At 53.8% G+C, this 17,092-nt stretch overlaps 1 protein-coding gene across 3 annotated transcripts in view; it reads right to left on the reverse strand.

The window, feature by feature from the left end:
* Positions 1-1,341: 1,341 nt before the first annotated feature.
* The window catches only part of RANBP10 (RAN binding protein 10), an 85,668-nt gene continuing 69,917 nt past the window's right edge, over positions 1,342-17,092 (reverse strand). For all 3 annotated transcript variants that reach the window (XM_009250829.4, XM_054535000.2, XM_054535001.2), the window contains 10 exons: positions 16,230-16,252; positions 13,133-13,317; positions 9,769-9,881; positions 8,196-8,304; positions 7,938-8,086; positions 7,541-7,742; positions 6,651-6,772; positions 6,015-6,160; positions 5,591-5,702; positions 1,342-4,822 (listed from right to left, as the gene is read on the reverse strand). In XM_009250829.4, the coding sequence (XP_009249104.3) occupies positions 4,692-4,822; positions 5,591-5,702; positions 6,015-6,160; positions 6,651-6,772; positions 7,541-7,742; positions 7,938-8,086; positions 8,196-8,304; positions 9,769-9,881; positions 13,133-13,317; positions 16,230-16,252 (1,292 nt within the window). In that variant the 3' untranslated portion in view covers positions 1,342-4,691. The remainder of the gene's footprint in view (positions 4,823-5,590; positions 5,703-6,014; positions 6,161-6,650; positions 6,773-7,540; positions 7,743-7,937; positions 8,087-8,195; positions 8,305-9,768; positions 9,882-13,132; positions 13,318-16,229; positions 16,253-17,092) is intronic.

A 17,092-nucleotide genomic window follows, 5' to 3' on the forward strand; every position in this document is an offset into this window, starting at 1 on the left:
TTGTCTCAAAAAAAAAAACAAAAAAACCCCCCCAAAAAAACTCTCAAAAGAGGTACCCCCAGAAAACTTTCTGACTGTGCAGTATTTGAGACGAGCATATTTGGAATTTTTTTTTTTTTTTTTTTTTTTGAGACAGGGCCTTGCTCTGTCATCCAGGCTGGAGTGCAGTGGCGTGATCATGGCTCACTGCAACCTCAGTCACCCAGGCTCAAGCAATCCTCCAGCCTCAGCCTCCTGAGAAGCTGGGACCACAGGCACACACCAACATGTCCAGCTAATTTTTTTTATTTTTCATAGAGACAGGGTCTATGTTGCCCAGATTGGCCTCGAATTCCTGGGGTCAAGCGATCCTTTTGCCCTGGCCTCCCAAAGTGCTGGGATTACAGGCGTGAGCCAACGCACCTGGCCCTGGAATGTTTTTGTTGTTGTTGTTGTTGTTGTTGTTGAGATGGAGTTTCGCTCGTCACCCAGGTTGGAGTGCAATGGTGCGATCTCGGCTCACTGAAACCTCTGCCTCCCAGGTTCAAGCGATTCTCCTGCCTCAGCCTCCCTAGTAGCTGGGATTACAGGTGCCCACCACCACGCCTGGCTAATTTTTGTACTTTTAGTAGAGATGGGGTTTCACGATGTTGGCTAGGCTGGTCTCAAACTCCTGACCTCAGGTGATCTGCCCGCCTTGGCCTCCCAAAGTGCTGGGATTACAGGGTGAGCCACTGCACCTGGCTCTGGAATATAGTCTTAATACCTTATTTTTGTGGGGAAAAGTTCCTGTGGCCCACCTTTATTTAGTTGAATTTTTTTTTTTTTTTTTTTGAGACAGGGTCTTACTCTGTCACCCAGGCTGGAGTGCAGTGGTACGATCTCAACTCACTGCAGCCTCGACCTCCTGGGCTTGAGTGATCCTCCCACCTCAGCCTCCTGAATAGCTGAGACCACAGGAATGCGCCCCCATGCCCAGCTAATTTTTGTATTTTTTGTAGAGACGGGGTTTTGCCATGTTGCCCAGGCTGTTCTCGAACTCCTGAGCTCAAGGGATCTACCTGTCTCAGCCTCCCAATGTGCTGAGATTATAGGCGTGAGCCACTGTGCCCAGGCTCTTTAGTTGAATTTGCTACTTTTTCCTTGTCTAAGACGAAAGCCGTTTCAAGAGAGAACTGAGGTTTAAGTACCTGTCCTCTTTGGGGTCTTACAAATACACAGTTTCAAAGATCCTTAAAGAAGGCACCTGAGGGCCTGGGCACTTGAGAGGCTGGGAAGGGCCCAAATCCTTTAGGACAGGACGTGTCACAGAAGGGGTGCCAACCTCAATAAGACTCAAAACAGAGACCAGACACACATGACTGCTCATGGATGTGTATTTTAATAAAAATAATTCTGTCAAAATACAACAGGAGTTTTTTTTTTTGTCTCTCAAGTACAATTTTAATAAGATGTTTTGTGTTAGAGTTCTCTCTCCATCCTCCCACACCCACAAGTTTCATGCTAATGCCAAGTATCAACTCTTGAGGACAAAGGCAAAACCAGTGTGCACAATGTGGAGGATGTCTGTTTCAGCTGTAGTTACTAATGGAGGAAAACCCGATGCAAAGAGGCAAATGCCTGAGGCAGCCAGAGGCCACAATCTGGCCACAGGTCTGGGTGCATGAGACTTGCAGTCTAGTAGGGCTCCGCTGCCTGGCTGCCACATGGGTGCATACCTGAGTTGTGAGCAACCAAAGGAACTTTCAGCTCTGACAATTCTCTGCCTCATCTTCTTTGTGCTTGCTTAAGGAGTGGGAAGGCGCTGGGTGGCCAGGCAGTCCCCACTTCTGTCTCGTGGTGTCCATTTTGATGGCCTGCACCCAGCCACAGACCCATGAGGATGGGGATGGGGGTTCTGGCTTGCTATGAGTGCCAGTTTTTGCTCTGGAAGGAGTGACCATTTGGTGCCACAAGGGGAGTGAGTAGGGAAGGCTGCTCCCCAGGGCCGGACAAACCAAGAAAGCCAGGTCTTCCTCCTGCCTCCATGGGTCAGGTGCAGCCCTTCACCAGGGCTCCCCCAGGTGCCTTTCCAACTCTAGGCTCCTGGAAGCAGGCTGGTAGGACTGGATGTGCATAAGGGGCACCTCTGGCTGGCAGGCAGGCCTGGACTCTCAGCAAGAGAGTGGACTCAAGCAGCTTGGTTTTGGCCCTCTCCACAGCTTGTGGGGCAAAGGCTTACGTCCCAAAGGTGAGCTGCCCAACTGGGACAGAGAGCCCCTCTGGAGAGGAACAGAGTAAACAACTTGGACTCAGCTGAAACAGTGAGATAAGGCACAGAAAATGGGGAGGTGGCCATGGGTACCGAGTGCGAGCCAGGCAGACACCCAACCCCATGCAGCACACAGCTGTCCCGAGCCCTCCTGGGCCCTCTCAGCCACTCCACAGCCTAAGCTCAGGCACCCATCCTCATCCCTGACACACCCCTGAAGGTAGCAGCTTCTCAGATACTGCTGGAGGGCACATCAGCCTGACCCCTCATGGGGTTTATCTGCCATTCAGTTTCAGGACTAAATAGTGTTGCCCAACCCACAGGGATAAGGGATAGTCCCGGCTCTGCTACTAATTTGCTGTGTGACTTTAGCCAAGTCACTTAATCTCCTGGGCCTGTTTCCTTATTTGTAGCAGGAGAGGAATGGGGGAGATGTTCACTGAACCCCATTCCAGCTGCAAAAGCCTGTGGTTTTAATCCAATCCTGCTAGGCTATGATCATTTTAACAGCCTGATGTCTCCAACCTCTGGGTTTGGGAGCTAGGTAGCCCCAGGCTGTCACAAGAGATGAATTTCCTTTACAGACAGGACACCTCATAACAGGCCATGGTCTATGGGTCTGCCAGCCCCAAGGACCAAGAAAAAGCAGCAGCTATAGGATCATTTCCCAAGGCAGAATTCTGAGAGCACAGGGCCCAGGGCCCTGGCCCCATCACCAGCAGTTGGTCCAATTCAATCATTTTTCTTGTTGCCCAGCTGTGGGCCCAGTGAGGCCTGGTGAGCAATGAGTATCTCAGGCCACACCAACCATTCCCATGTCCACCAATATGGAGCAGGAGCTTGCACAGCCCAGATTCAGGCAGGGACTGAAAGTTCAACTTCCGGCCTTGCCATGGCTGACCCTACTCTTTGCATGGGCGGCTTGTGCACTCCCCTCACAATGTGAAGCATGTATGGAAATTCCAGCCCGTCCTGGTGCTCCTCTGTGTAGGCTTCCTCCCTTTCCTCCTCCAGGGCAGCCAGTCCTCTCCATAGATGGGCCACCCCAAGTCCTGGCAACCATCTGTCTTTCCTTTCCTGATTCCCCAATGGTAGTGGGACCACTTTTACTCTGCCAGCTGTAAGGATCTATCTGAAACAGCTGGTGGGACATCTGTAAAGCTGATGGAGTCCCATTCTCTGGCCAGCAAATACTCCCAACAGTCTTTCCTAAGAGTGGCAAGGGCCCAGCTGCAGGGAGCTGTCTGGCACAGTGGCAGTGAAGTCTGGCCTAGGGGACCAAGGATTCCATCCACTCCCTGGAGTAGCAGCCCAAGAACCTGCCTCCACAAGGTACTGGTTTCTCAACAGAAAGCATCCATTCTCTCAGAGCTGTGCAGAGATGGTGAAGATCCAGGCAGGAAGAAAGCAGCCCCTGTACTCAACGGCCTCTGTCCTGGGAATGGAGTCTTCTTTCCGGCAGCCTGACACACAGAAGCTCTCAGGACGAAGGCAGGTAGTTTCCAGGCAATCAATTTAGATTAAATGTATTATTTGGCCATCTTAACAACAAGGGAAGGTAGGGTATTGAAAAGGGAGGAAAGGGGAGCAAGGCAGGCAGTGGGAGGTGGGGTAGAGTGGTAGATAGTGTGCTGGCCAAAGACCCTCTACCTCTGCTGTGTGGCCCTGGGCCAAGTTATCACTTCTCTGGACCGTTGGCCCTGTAGTTCTCTGCTCTGTCCAGCTCTCAGGGGCCTAGGGACCCACAGTTCTTGGGGTGCTATAAACCAACATAACTATGCCCACTAAGTGGCCCACCAAACCCTATTTGGGTTTCCTAGGCTGCAGCTCGGCCTGTGACTCAAAAAAGGGGGAGCAAAAAATAAATCACTTGGCTGAGGTGACAGAGATTCTTCTTTTTTAATGAGTTAGACTCAAAGAAAACATGGTGCCTGGACAGCCTCACCCAAGAGATGCTGGACCACTAATGCTACGATAAATACTGTCTTTTTTTTTAATATATATATTTATATATATATATATATAATCTCATTTGTTTTTTACTTATGAAAATAATAAGCTATCACCAACTTGGATAGGCTTCATCACTAAATTAGCAGAAACCAGCTCAGCACAAACTCTCCAGAGATAAATACTGGTGGCTCAGTCAGGAGAAAAAAAATTTAAAAACCCCAACCCCTCCTCAAAACAAAACCCCCCTTTCAAAATAGAAGGCGCTACATGAGAGTAACCAGCCAATACTGTGTCACAGGCCGCTGCACATGAAGGGGAGAGAGAGACTGAGGGGCGTGGTGGGCAGAGAAAGGAAGGAAGGAAGGAAAGGGAGAGGGGGAAAGGCCAGGCAGGAGGAGTGGACTCTGTCCATGGCTTCCCGGTCCCTGCACCAGGTGCCTATGGAGGGCAGGGCAGCTCCAGCCCTGGGGCCAGCGGAGGGCCAGCCAGAGCCAGCCAGCACGGTCAGCTAGTGCAAGTAGTCGTCGACTCTGGCAAAGGAGCAAGAACCCAGGCCTGCTCGGGCCATGAGCCGGAGACACTCAGATGCCTGGCCCAGGGCGAGCATCAGAGGGGGCTGCTTTGGCAGGTTCTGGGACTCTGTGGAGGAAAGACAAGGCCTGGTCACTGGCCTCCCCAGGGCTTGGGCCCAGGTCAAAGTTCCCTTGGTGGTGGGAGGAGGGGGCAGTGGACAGATTCTCTTGGAACAGAGTGTTCAGTACCTCTGTGTAAGTGTGTCCCAGCCACCAGGCCATGGCCCTGAAGTCATGCCAGGAACCTGAGGACCTTAGCCCCGTGTAGAGCACTGGGCTGGCCTGGGCCTATTGCCATGGCCTAGGACCCATCATGAACTCAGCTGGGCAGACGGAGGTCAGGGTTTAGGTTCAACCATGGGAGCCCAGGAATCCTATGAGTCACCAGAGAGGGCCTGTGCAGAGCTTGCTGCCCCAGTGTGGACAAACATCAGCTCTTTCTGGGGCCAACTGGGGTGGGGGGTGGGAACCACCCAGGTAGCCATGGGCCAGCTTCTGTTTTTGTTAGATCCACTCACCTAGGCCAGGCATGGTGGCTCACACCTGTAATCCCAGCACTTTGGGAGGCTGAGGCGGGCAGATCACCTGAGGCCGGGAGTTTGAGACCAACCTGGCCAACACAGCAAAACCCATCTCTACTAAAAATACAACAACTAGCCGGGTGTGGTGGCACGCACCTTAGTCCCAGCTACTCAGGAGGCTGAGGTACGAAAATTGCTCAAACCCAGGAGGCAGAGGTGGAGATTGCAGTGAGCCAAGATTGTGCCACTGCACTCCAGCTTGGGATACAGAGCAGATTCTGTCTCTAATAATAATAATAAATAGATTCACTCACCTAAAATGGCGCTGTTGAGGGCAGCACACACAGGTTCCCTCTGGATGGGGTCAAGCTGCTGGCCAACTGGGCAGCTCCAGGGGTCTGAGTACGCCAGCAGGCTGAAGGCATCCTACAGGACAGGGCATTCTTGAGAGGACTGTGGCACACACCATAGCTCGCCCTGCTACCCGTGGCTCCAGAGGGAGACAGGGCACTGCATGATGCCCAGCCTGGAATGTGGGGTGTAGGGTCGGGCAGGGCTGTACTCTCCCCAGAGCCTACGTGTGGAGGGCACATGTCCAGTGGGCCCAGATGCCCCACTTCCCTCTGCAGACCTGGCTGGAGCCCACTCTTTCCTGCTGCCCCCTGGACTCTCCCAGAGCCATCCTGCCCCCAACACCAAACGGGGCCTGCTCTGCATGAAGCCCGGCTCATCCTGTACCTGCAGCATCTCTGTGTGGGCCAAATTCTTGCCGTACTCCCGGCCCAACTGCTCACTCAATGCCTGCAACTCGCGGCCAAACAGAATGATCCTTTCTGTGGCAGCCTGGTTGCCCCCGCAGAGCTGCCTCCGAGGATGCCCGTCATCTGCATCCAGAACCCAGTGGAGAACACGTTAGGAGGGGTGAGGAGGGAAGGGCAGGACTGGGGTGGGGCAGGAAGGACCCTGGGTGGGCTGCAGCTTCTGCCAGAGGCAGGCAAGGCTGGGAGGAACAGGTGAGGCAGCTACAGTCGAGGCGTTCTTCTCTTCATTCGCCTGGCGCACAGTCTAGGGTTTAGGGAGGACTTGGAAGTTGTCCCTCTTCCCAGCCTGCACAGACGCAGGGTGCTCATTAGGGTGCCCACGCTCTCGAACACCCTCCAGCCTCAAACATAGGTGGTCTTGGCACAGGCCAGGGCCTTCGTACATTTGGAGCCACCTTAAGGACCCATCCACAATCGGCTAAGGAGGCTGTGGACCAGGTCTGGCTGAAGCTTCTCAAGATGCCAAAGCCTGCCTACCCCAGCCCCTCCCAGGGGAAGAGGGCACCCAGACTGCACACTGCCCTCAAATAGCACACCGGGCCGTGGCTCTCACCCATGCTGGACTCATCCGTCTGCAGGTCCTCATGCTTGTAGGCACCATTAACAATGCGCGTGGACATGCTTCCTAGCACACCGTTGGGGTAGTGCTCTGCCTCCATCTCCATCTCACTGTCACTGTGGGGAAGGGTTGAGGTGGGAGTTGGCCCAGGGGGTGTGGTTAGAGCAGCCTGGTTGGGCCTCCTTTCAGGCTGTAGCCATGGGTTGCTGTGGGTAAACCGAGGACCCCCCAGGAACATGAAAGGACAGCTCAGGCTTCCAAGTCTTCAGCACTTGGCCCCTACTGTGACACCAGCTATCCTCAGAGGCCTGTCACCTGATTCCCACCCTTGTCCCAGTGCTGCTCTGTGATTCTCCCCTCCCTGGCCCTCCTCTGAGTTCACACACCTCTTCTACATATCCCCCAACCTAATGACTGGGTCCCATGGCCCCCATGGACAGCTCTGTGGCCTTGGATGGAAGCCAAACTCAGGTCAGCCTTGAGGTGTACCTGGGGATGCTGAGAGCCACCTAGAGCTCTAGCCTGCGGCTTAGCTTCCCCTGCCTGCCCAGCCTGGCTGTCTACAAGCCAGAGCCAGGGAAAGCTCCCTCATGATGGACCCTGAGGGTTCTCACAGGCCCGGCCTCTTTGGAGGAGACCACATCCTCAGCCTGGCATCACTGGAGCCTCTGGAGAAAGCCAAAGCCAAGGAAAGTGCAGCTAAATCGTGGGGAGGGCCAGAAGCCAGAGCTGATGTCTGGCCCAGTGGGCCAAAAATTAGGACTCCAGGCACAGACCTGAGATGGAGGCTGGGGGTGAAGGGCAGGGCACTCAAAGGACAGACTGCAATGGACCCAGCTGGCATAGGGCAGAAGGCAGAAGAGGAAGCAGGGCAAGGCAGGCACCTGGTCTCCTGGTTACTGGTACTGCTGTGGTGCTGGGACTTGGTGGAGTCTGTTGAGTTGGACTCGGAGTAATTGACAGAGGATGGGGAAGAGGAGGACGAGGAGGAGGACGAGGATGAGGAGCTGGGTGCAGGGTATTTACTGTGGTTCTGTTTGCTCTTGGTGGACGCGACGCCATTGCTACAGCTGGGACTGTCTGCTCCTAGAAGCCAGGGGGATAGTCAGAAGAGGAGGGGCAGCTTGCCATGAAGTGGAGCCCCAAGAATAACCACAGTGGTTCCATTTCCCTTCTCCCAAATCCAGCAGTGAGCCCTGAGCCCAGCCCAGGAAAGGGTATGTGGAGTGGCCTCTCTCCTCCACACCAGTTCTTCCCAGAGCCCTCTGGAGAGTGGCTGACCTGTGTTGTGCATGTGGGAACTACTGGGGCCATGTCGGGGGCTGAGGCTGGGGGAGCCAGGGTAGCTGTCCTGGGACTTGGGGCTTCGGGAGCTCAAACTTCGGACCTCACTGTCTGTCCCATTCACCATCTCCACAAACTGCCGGCACCTGTGGAGGGAGCGGGGCAATGATGCTCTGGTTGTGGTCCAGGCTGATGTTCCCACCACCAGCTGAGAGGAGCTGGACTCTGGGGGAACTGGGGGTGCCCAAGACTTACTTGAGCATGAAGAGGAGGTTGGGGTTGTGCTCCAGCAGCCCTGGGTAAAAGCGCTGGGTGGTCTCGATGGCCTCGCCCACACGGCCCTCCAGCACCAGCTTCTGGATCTCTGCAGGGTGCAAGAACACAGCAGTGAGCGAGGGCTACAGGCCTCTCCCACAGCCACACGCCTGGGATGCTGCCAGCCTCAGGGTAGGGTCCGGCTCAGAGTGCCTCGCCAGCTTGAAATGCTCACAGGAGAGGAGGCTGGAGAAAGAACCTAACTGCCCAGCCCAACAGATCCTGGTTTCTGCCAAGTGTCAGAGAGTCCTCAAGAATATGGGGAAGATGGAGGGGAGACCCTCAGCCCAAAGGCAGGAGGGTAAATGTGGAGGTCTGTTCCTACGGGTCACGTGGTGCCAGGGACCTGGGGGCAGGGTAGGGCCCCAGCGGGAGCAACATGATCTGGGGATGGGCACCCAGGCAGCTTGGTGGCCTGAGGGGCTCCTCTTCAGACAGACTCCTCTCTTTCCAGGCCTCACAGGGGAATGGCAATGGAATCACACTGGTTTCTGATCACGGCTCTGGCTGGTGGTCTTCAGGGGCTGCAGCATGCCCCCTGCTGGGAGAGGAGGCCATCCTCCTCATGCCGGCACCTCTGATGTTGACACCTCTCAGGCCATCAGCATCTTGCTGCTGCCTTTTCGCTCTTGCCGTGGGGCCTGGTGCATCTCGCTGGGAGCAACTTCAGGGTCTGAGGCTCTCATTCATAGATCCCAAGTCTGGGATCCCTTTCCGTCTGTCTGGCTGAGCACGCTTCTCTGGGAGACAGACACATGCACATACAGAAGAGACAGCAGGCTCGGAGAGAGGTAGGCAGGCACTCACAGACACGCATATCTACACCCACTCGTCCTCGTTCTCCTTTTCTCCTTCTAGCTCCTCGCTGGGCTCTTTTTCCTCTTTTCCAACACCGCTCCTTCCATGAAAGAGCCTCCAGACACACAGCATCCAGGCCAGCATCAACACTGGGAGAGCTCTGGCCAAGGGAGGACTTTAGGTTGTCTGCAAAGGGCAGGACCAGAGGTGGGGAGCAGAGGGTAGTGCCCCCACAGCAGCCATTGAGCACTGGCTTTGCCCTATCTGACCACTTCAGTCCCCTCTCTGGCTAGGAATAAGCAGAACTACTAAGGCTGAGTAAATGGTGAGAAAGGCAGAGAGTTTGTCTGGTAAGAGGCAAATAGTCTTCCTGGAAGACCATGAACAGGAGGCTGAGAGGAATCCAGGATTCAGGGGGAAGGAAACAAGCAGGGAGGAAATGGAGGAATGGAACCAGCCATGCCAGGGCCTGGCCTGCGCCCAGCCTTCAGAATGTGCATTAGGGAGGCTGCCCTGAGACGTCTCCATCCTGCCAACTGTCCATCTGGGCAGTGCCATCTTGAAGGTGGGACAGGAACATGGCCTCGGGCTGCAAGCTGGTCATGAGGACCAGAGCTGAATGGACTCCTGACAGGTTAACCAGGGTTGACATGAGCCAGAGAGCAGAGTTAGGGACAGGTGAGGAAGGGAAAGGGGAAAGTAGAATAAACCTTACTTTGTCTGTTCTTTATGGACGCCTGTTCTTCCTGAATTGGGGTTTCAGTCATTCGAGCAAAAGCCGTGGCTGTGGCGCAATACCCATGATGCACGAGGTAAGATGAGACCATGCTAGAAGAAAGGAAGAGCTTCAGGTAACACTCAAGAACTGCACTTCTCACTGACTACCCAATGGACTCAGGACAGATTACTTCCCCCAGAGGTCTCCCTAAACACATCCTGGAGGTGTAACCTCCACAGAATGAGAATAAAGGGGCTGAAACAAAATGAAAACTTCCCCCATGGTGCCCCACGGTCATGAAGTCAGGCTTCGGAGGGGCTGGTCACCACATCTGTGCCCACAGTTCAGAGGAGTGGCTGCAGTTTCTCTGAGACATGCTGCCCATAAGAAAGCGAGTACGATAACAGAAGTACACACACAGGCACACTCCTCACAGGTGGCTGCCTCTTTGGGAAATGCAGCAAGCCTAAGAGGCCAATGGTCTCACTGATAGTTTCCCGAAACTGCAGCTAGCCAGGTAAGCTGGCAGATTCCCAGACAGGATGCATGCCACATGCACACCTTCTATAGACACAGGAGCCCCTCTGCAGGCTGTGCCATGTACCTGAGAGAAGCATTTCAGCCCTCCAGGTGAACCTGCCCTCAGCAGTTCCAGCTCTAGTGAGTGAGTGATGGGAAGCTAACTCACAACCCAGAGTTACACCATGATATACCACAAATCAGGGGCCCAAGAAGCCAAGCAATCAGGCTGATTTTGCCAGGCAGAGATAGGCAGCAGCAGGGCCAACGGGAACACAGTCATTGGGAAATGGTCTGGAGAAGTCTGACTCCCAGTAGCCATTTAACCCCAGCAGAAGCTGGCTGAACAGTGGCACATGTGTGTACATATATAGAGCAGAGGCTGAACCCTCAAATCTGATGTGTACAGGAGTGAATACCTTGGTGTGTACATGTGTCTGATGTCATTACTGTAACTCTAAACACAAATGTCTGAAGCGTTGTCAGGTGGAAGGCACAGAAGTTTGGGTGTGTGTTCCCTCAAGCTTTAAGGGGTAAATGAGATAATACACATAAAGTACCTGGCAGGAAGAAGTCCATAAATAAGACTTCTTATTATGAAATGATATATTACATAATATTATAGTATAAATAATAATTATCAGCTGGGCGTGATGGCTCATGACTCTCATCCCAGAACTTTGGGAGGACAAGGCAGGAGGATCACTTGAGGCCAGGAGTTCAAGACCAGCCTGGCCAACATTGCAAGATCTCATCTCTACTTTAAAAATATGGCCGGGCGCAGTGGCTCACACCTGTAATCCCAGCACTTTGGGAGGCTGAGGCAGGCGATCACAAGGTCAGGAGATCGAGACCATCCTGGCTAATGCAGTGGGATGCCGTCTCTACTAAAAAAATACAAAAAAAAATTACGCTCGGGTGTAGTGGCGGGCGCCTGTAGTCCCAGCTACTTGGGAGGCTGAGGCAGGAGAATGGCTTGAACCCAGGAGGCGGAGCTTGCAGTGAGCCGAGATTGCGCCACTGCACTCCAGCCTAGGCGACAAAGTGAGACTCTGTCTCAAAAAAAAAAAAAAATTATTGGCTGCGTGTGGTGGCTCACGCCTGTAATCTCAACACTTTGGGAGGCCGAGGCAGGCAAACCACTTGAGCCCAGGAGTTTGAGACCAACCTGGGCAACATGGCGAAACCCTGTCCCCACAAAAAAATACAAAAAATTAGCCAGGCGTGGTGGTGCATGCCTACAGTCCCAGCTACTCAGGAGACTGAGGTAGAAGAATTGCTTGAGCCCAGGAGGTCCCCGCTGCAGTGAGCCATAACTGTGTCACTGTACTCTGCCTGGGCAATAGAGTAAAATCCTGACTCAGAAAAAAGTAAAATAAGTATAATTATTATGATTACACCATATTATTATTATAAACACAAGGGTAAATATGAAGAAGTCTTTATCTACAAGAGGGTTACCTACACAAGTAAAAGAGAGGAAATTACCTGACCTTCCACTAGAGGAAGCCAGCCAAACGGCTTGTGACAAATTTGTCTCTGTGATAACATAGTCATTATCAATATTCATTAAATGAAGTTATGTAAAACCACAGTACACATATTATATGCAGGTCTTAGCAAATGCTACATATGAACACATACAAGCACATAGATACACAAGTGTAAACAAAAACACCTATGTGCCATGCCGGACATGGTAGCACATGCCTGTGATGCCAGCTACTCAGGAGGCTGAGGTGGGAGGATCACTTGAGCCCAGGAGTCCAACCTGGGCAACAAAGTGCGACCCCATCTCAGTATTTTTTTAAAAACCCCAAAACAAAAACACATCCATGTGCTGAGCCTAGGCCCTGAAAACTGAGAGTATCAGTTCCTCCCCTACACAGACTTGGCATCTTCACCCCTCTTCTTGGCAATCCCACCAAGACTGCTATGGGAGTGGCGCTGTCCTGGCCATCCAAGGAAGTCCTTTGTCATCTGCTCTGGGGGGCTGTGAACAAGAGGCAGCAATGCTGTTTTTCCTGGTGAAGGTCTGGCCACCTAGCCCCTGCCTCAGCCCATCCTTGGGGCCTGCCTCAAGGGACAAAGGCTGCACAAAGAACCCAGTGCGCACCCGAACCCCACCCCAGGGATCCTAGCACCCTGATGCCTTTGCAGGGCAATGACCATAGGTAGTGGAAGCCCAGCCCTTCCCCATACCCATCTGCTGATCCTTGGGAGCCAAGCTAACACCCACCTCCTGGCAGAGTGGGTACTGGTCACCCTCACTCAGGCTTGCAGATGGCAAGTGGAAGAGAAACCCAAAGCTGGCCTCCCTTGGGAGTTCAGCGACACTGGATTCCAGGACAGTCTGGGAATTAATCAGCCAAGGAGCTAGCTCAGCTGGTCCTAGGGAGAACTCCCTTCCCTCCACCACTGCTATAGACGAATGAGACTCAGCTGGATGCTGGGCCCTGTGAGGTGGCCTCAGGCCAGAGTCACAGCACCATGGATACTCCCTATGGTAGAAAAAGGGTCCACAGAGGAAGAGACCACAGGGCATCCTCTGCAAAATGACCTGGGGAAGGAAAACAGCCCTGCTGGTGATCTTATATACAGGAGCCTCCAATCTGGCTGAGAGGCAAAGGTTTAATTAGGAGCAGCCCGGAGAACTCGGTGGGAGCTGTCCATCCGATGACAGAGAAGCAGGAGAGCTGCAGGTTAAATCGCCCTGGGAATGCTTCCCAGAAAGGATCCACCTGCTGGAATTTGTAAGAACAGCTTGTAGCCCTACAGGGGCCTAGAGTGAAGTGGGCTGGGGTGGGGTGGGAGTGGGTAAGGGCGGGAGCAGGGCACTCACTTCTGCAGCACTGCCTGCCACTCGCCAAGCCGGGCACTGATGGGGAAGCAGTGGACCGTGCCCTGGACCTTGGCACGCCACTCCCGCATGTAGTCCTCAATGTCAAACAGGAAGGGCTGCTGCCCAAAGTTGGCGTCCACAATCTCCCCAGGTGTCTGCAGGCCTACGGTGGGGTAGAGGTTGGCCTGAGGAGGAGAATGAAATGTCAGTCAGGCCCTGAGGGCAGTGGGGTACTAAGGCCTCACCTCACCTCCATGGCTGCTGCTGGCCCATGCTTGGGCTGGGAGAGTTGCAGCAAGGCTGGAGGAGGCAGGGCGGAGCCACCTCTGTCCACCTCCCTAGCAGAGACATTATGCCCCAAAGCTTGAGGGGAGAAAGCAAAAGAAAAGCAAGCAAGGCACATCATGGAGAGTGTCCTGCCCTGTATCAGAGGCCATTGTGTCCTCAAGGCCCAAGAGCCCTTTCTGGAACTCAGCCAAAGCATACAGAAATGGGCTGGGCTCCACAACCCTGCAGATGTGCCCATGAAGGTCTGCTACAATGGTGGGTCATGGCTTCTCTGGGAAAGATCCAGGGCCAAGGATCTCTCTGCCGCAAAAAAAATAAGACACATGAGGCTGGGCATGGTGGCTCATGCCTGTAATCCCAGCACTTTGGGAGGCCAATTTAGGAGGATCGCTTGAGCCCAGGTTTTCGAGACCAGTCTGGGCAACAAAGTGAGACCCTGTCTCTACAAAAAATAAAAAAATAAAAATTAGCCAGGTGTGGTGGTATGCATCTGTGGTCCCAGCTACTCAGGAGGGAGGTGGGAAGATGGCTTGAGTCCAGGAAATTGAGGCTGCAGTGAGCTGTGATTCTGCCACTGCAATCCAGCCTTGGTGACAAGAGTGAGTTCCTGCCTCAAAAAAAAAAAAAAAGATAGATACATGAGGGGGTAGGCAGAGATGGGATGACGCAGGAAAGGAGGGAGGAGGGGAGCATGGCAAAAGGGAACCGGTGGTCTAGACTCCTGGTGCTGGCAAAGGGTGAAGAGAAGCTACCCTTCCTGTTAGAGGCTCGCTAAGAGGAGGATCTTCTGGCCAATAGGGTGTGGGGCTCCCTGCTTTCCACCTAGCCTCTACCATGACTGGCTTTTGTCTGGTCCCTCCCTCACTTGGTGGTTCCTGTGGCTCCCTGCTGCTACTGTCCAGAGCCTCGCTAGCCTCCTCCCCACTGTCACTGCAGATGGTCTTCCCAGGGCCCTGAGTCCACTCTTCACCTTCGTGCTCAGGCCATGTTCCTTCCTGAGTATCATGCACTTTTTTTTTTCTTTTTGAGACGGAGTTTTGCTCTTGTTGCCCAGGCTGGAGTGCAATGGCGTGATTTCAGCTCACCACAACTTCCAACCCCTGGGTTCACACGATTCTCTTGCCTCAGCCTCCTGAGTAGCTGGGATTACAGGCATGCGCCACCACGCCCGGCTAATTTTGTATTTTTAGTAGAGATGGGGTTTCTCCATGTTGGTCAGGCTGGTCTTGAACTCCCGACCTCAGGTGATCTGCCCACCTCAGCCTCCCAAAGTGCTGAGATCACAGGTGTGAGCCAGCGCGCCTGGCCAACCATGCATTTTTGTACCTGCAAAAGGTGTGGGACCTTTTCCTGTATGCTGGCTTCAGCCCACCATGGGCTCTGCACACAGAGGACCTCTCACTTCCTTTCTTTCCCCTACCATCCTCCACACCACAAGCAAGGCCCACCTCCTCCAGCAAACCTTCCCTGACCATCACTGCCTACAATGTCTTTCCCCCATACCTTCTTGTACGTGGCTGCATACTGGCCATGCTCATGCCTGGTCATTTCATGTCACGTCCCCATAACTAGACCCTTCCCTAGCCAGGGTCAACATTCTCCACCTGATTCTGTTCTCTTTGCTTAGGACCACAGCCCCTCTCTGGGGCTTCCAGGTAAAAGGGAAGGATTCTGAGCCACGGACTGGAGGTTTTAACAGGACCCTGGGTGCTACGGTCTGGGCTTCAGAGGCCCATAAAATCACAAAGGCATTTACTGGGGCATCACTGGGGTGTCTGGGATCCCAAAGCAGCCACCAGAGTCAGCAAACCTTCCTTCCTTCCAGAACCTAGCCAGAACACACAGAGCCAGGCCAGGCTCCCAGCATCCTGGGTGGAGGCCCTGCATGTGATTAGGCCTGTGATGACTCATAATAAAGAGAGACTGGAGTACAGGTGCGGGATGGCTGGAGGTGAGGATATGCCCTGAACTAAGCAAGCAGAAAACTCCATCCTTTTCTTTTTTTTTTTTTTTTTTCTGAGATGGAGGCTCACTTTGTCGCCCAGGCTGGAGTGCAGTGGCACGATCTCGGCTCACTGCAAACTCCACCTCCCGGGTTCAGGCCATTCTCCTGCCTCAGCCTCCCAAGTAGCTGGGACTACAGGCACCTGCAACCACACCCGGCTAATTTTTTTTGTATTTTTAGTAGAGACCGGGTTTCACCCTGTTAGCCAGGATGATCTTGATCTCCTGACCTCGTGATTCGCCCGCCTCAGCCTCCCAAAGTGCTGGGATTACAGGCGTGAGCCACCGCGCCCGGCCAGAAAACTCCACCCTTTTCTAAGAGAAGACCCCACAAAGCTCACTTCTCTGGCTTGGGGGTGCCCTAGATAGTAGCAGATGAGTTCCCCTAGGGCACTGGCTTTCCTCAGGGATCTCTGATGGGTATGTACAGGGACTAGGTTCCCTCACAGTTCAGGAACAATTCCCTACACTCTGCACCCCAGCTGACACAGAGCTGGCTTAGACCAGCTGAGCCATGGAGCTATCTTCATTCCACCACCCTACCCCCAGCAGCCCCACAGCTGCCTTTGGAAGTGCCACAAATTACTGTCACCTGCTAAGAGTCGTAGCACGACCAGACCTTGCTGCTGGAGAGAGAGGAAGGCCAGCAAGTGCCCCTCCTGGTACCCTCAAGCTGACAGCATGGCACACATCCCTGGTTGGGAAAAGAACCAGACTCCACACCCTGCACTTGCAGGTACCACCGTGCCCCATCCCAGTCAGCCCCCAGAAACCCAGGAGGGGAAGACCCAATAGTAGTACTCACCGGGAGGTCTGTGAAGGCTATACCTGTGGGGGGGAAAGGAACAGTCATCAGGGCCAGCCCCTGGGGCTACTCTGCCTCTGCACCCCGTGGTGGAGCCAGTGCTAGGGCCGGGTAGTTGTTTTTTTGGTTTGTTGTTGTTGTTGTTTTGAGACAGAGTCTCCCTCCATAGCCCAGGCTGGAGTGCAGTGGTGCAGTCTTGGCTCACTGCAACCTCTGCCTCCTGGTTCAAGCGATTCTCCGGCCTCCCGAGTAGCTGAGATTACAGGTGCCCACCACCACGCCTGGCTAATTTTTGTATTTTTAGTAGAGACAGGGTTTCACCATGTTGGCCAGGCTGGTCTTGAACCCCTGACCTCAAGTGATCTGCCCGCCTCAGCCTCCCAAAGTGCTAGGATTACAGGCGTGAGCTACTGTGTCCAGCTGGGCAGGTTTTTTTTTTTTTTTTTGAGATGGAGTCTCACTCTGTCACCCAGGCTGGAGTGCAGTGGCGTGATCTCGGCTCACTGCAAGCTCTGCCTCCCGGGTTCACGCCATTCTCCTGCCTCAGTCTCCTGAGTAGCTGGGAATACAGGCGCCCGCCACCACGCCGGGCCAATTTTTTGTATTTTTAGTAGAGACGGGGTTTCACCATGTTAGCCAGGATGGTCTCGATCTCCTGACCTTGTGATCTGCCCACCTCGGCCTCCCAAAGTGCTGGGATTACAGGCGTGAGCCACTGTGCCAGGCCACGGGCTAGGTAGTTTTAATTAGACCATGGCCTTCTCTTCACTGGCAGCCTGGCCAGAAGTAAAATCAGATGCTTAAGTAGGTGCATAGCTCCTCCACCTGCAAAGAAAGCCTGCTAAGGGGAACTAAATCCAAAA

Source organism: Pongo abelii, chromosome 18 (genome assembly GCF_028885655.2).
Source record: "Pongo abelii isolate AG06213 chromosome 18, NHGRI_mPonAbe1-v2.0_pri, whole genome shotgun sequence".
Lineage (NCBI taxonomy): Eukaryota > Metazoa > Chordata > Mammalia > Primates > Hominidae > Pongo > Pongo abelii.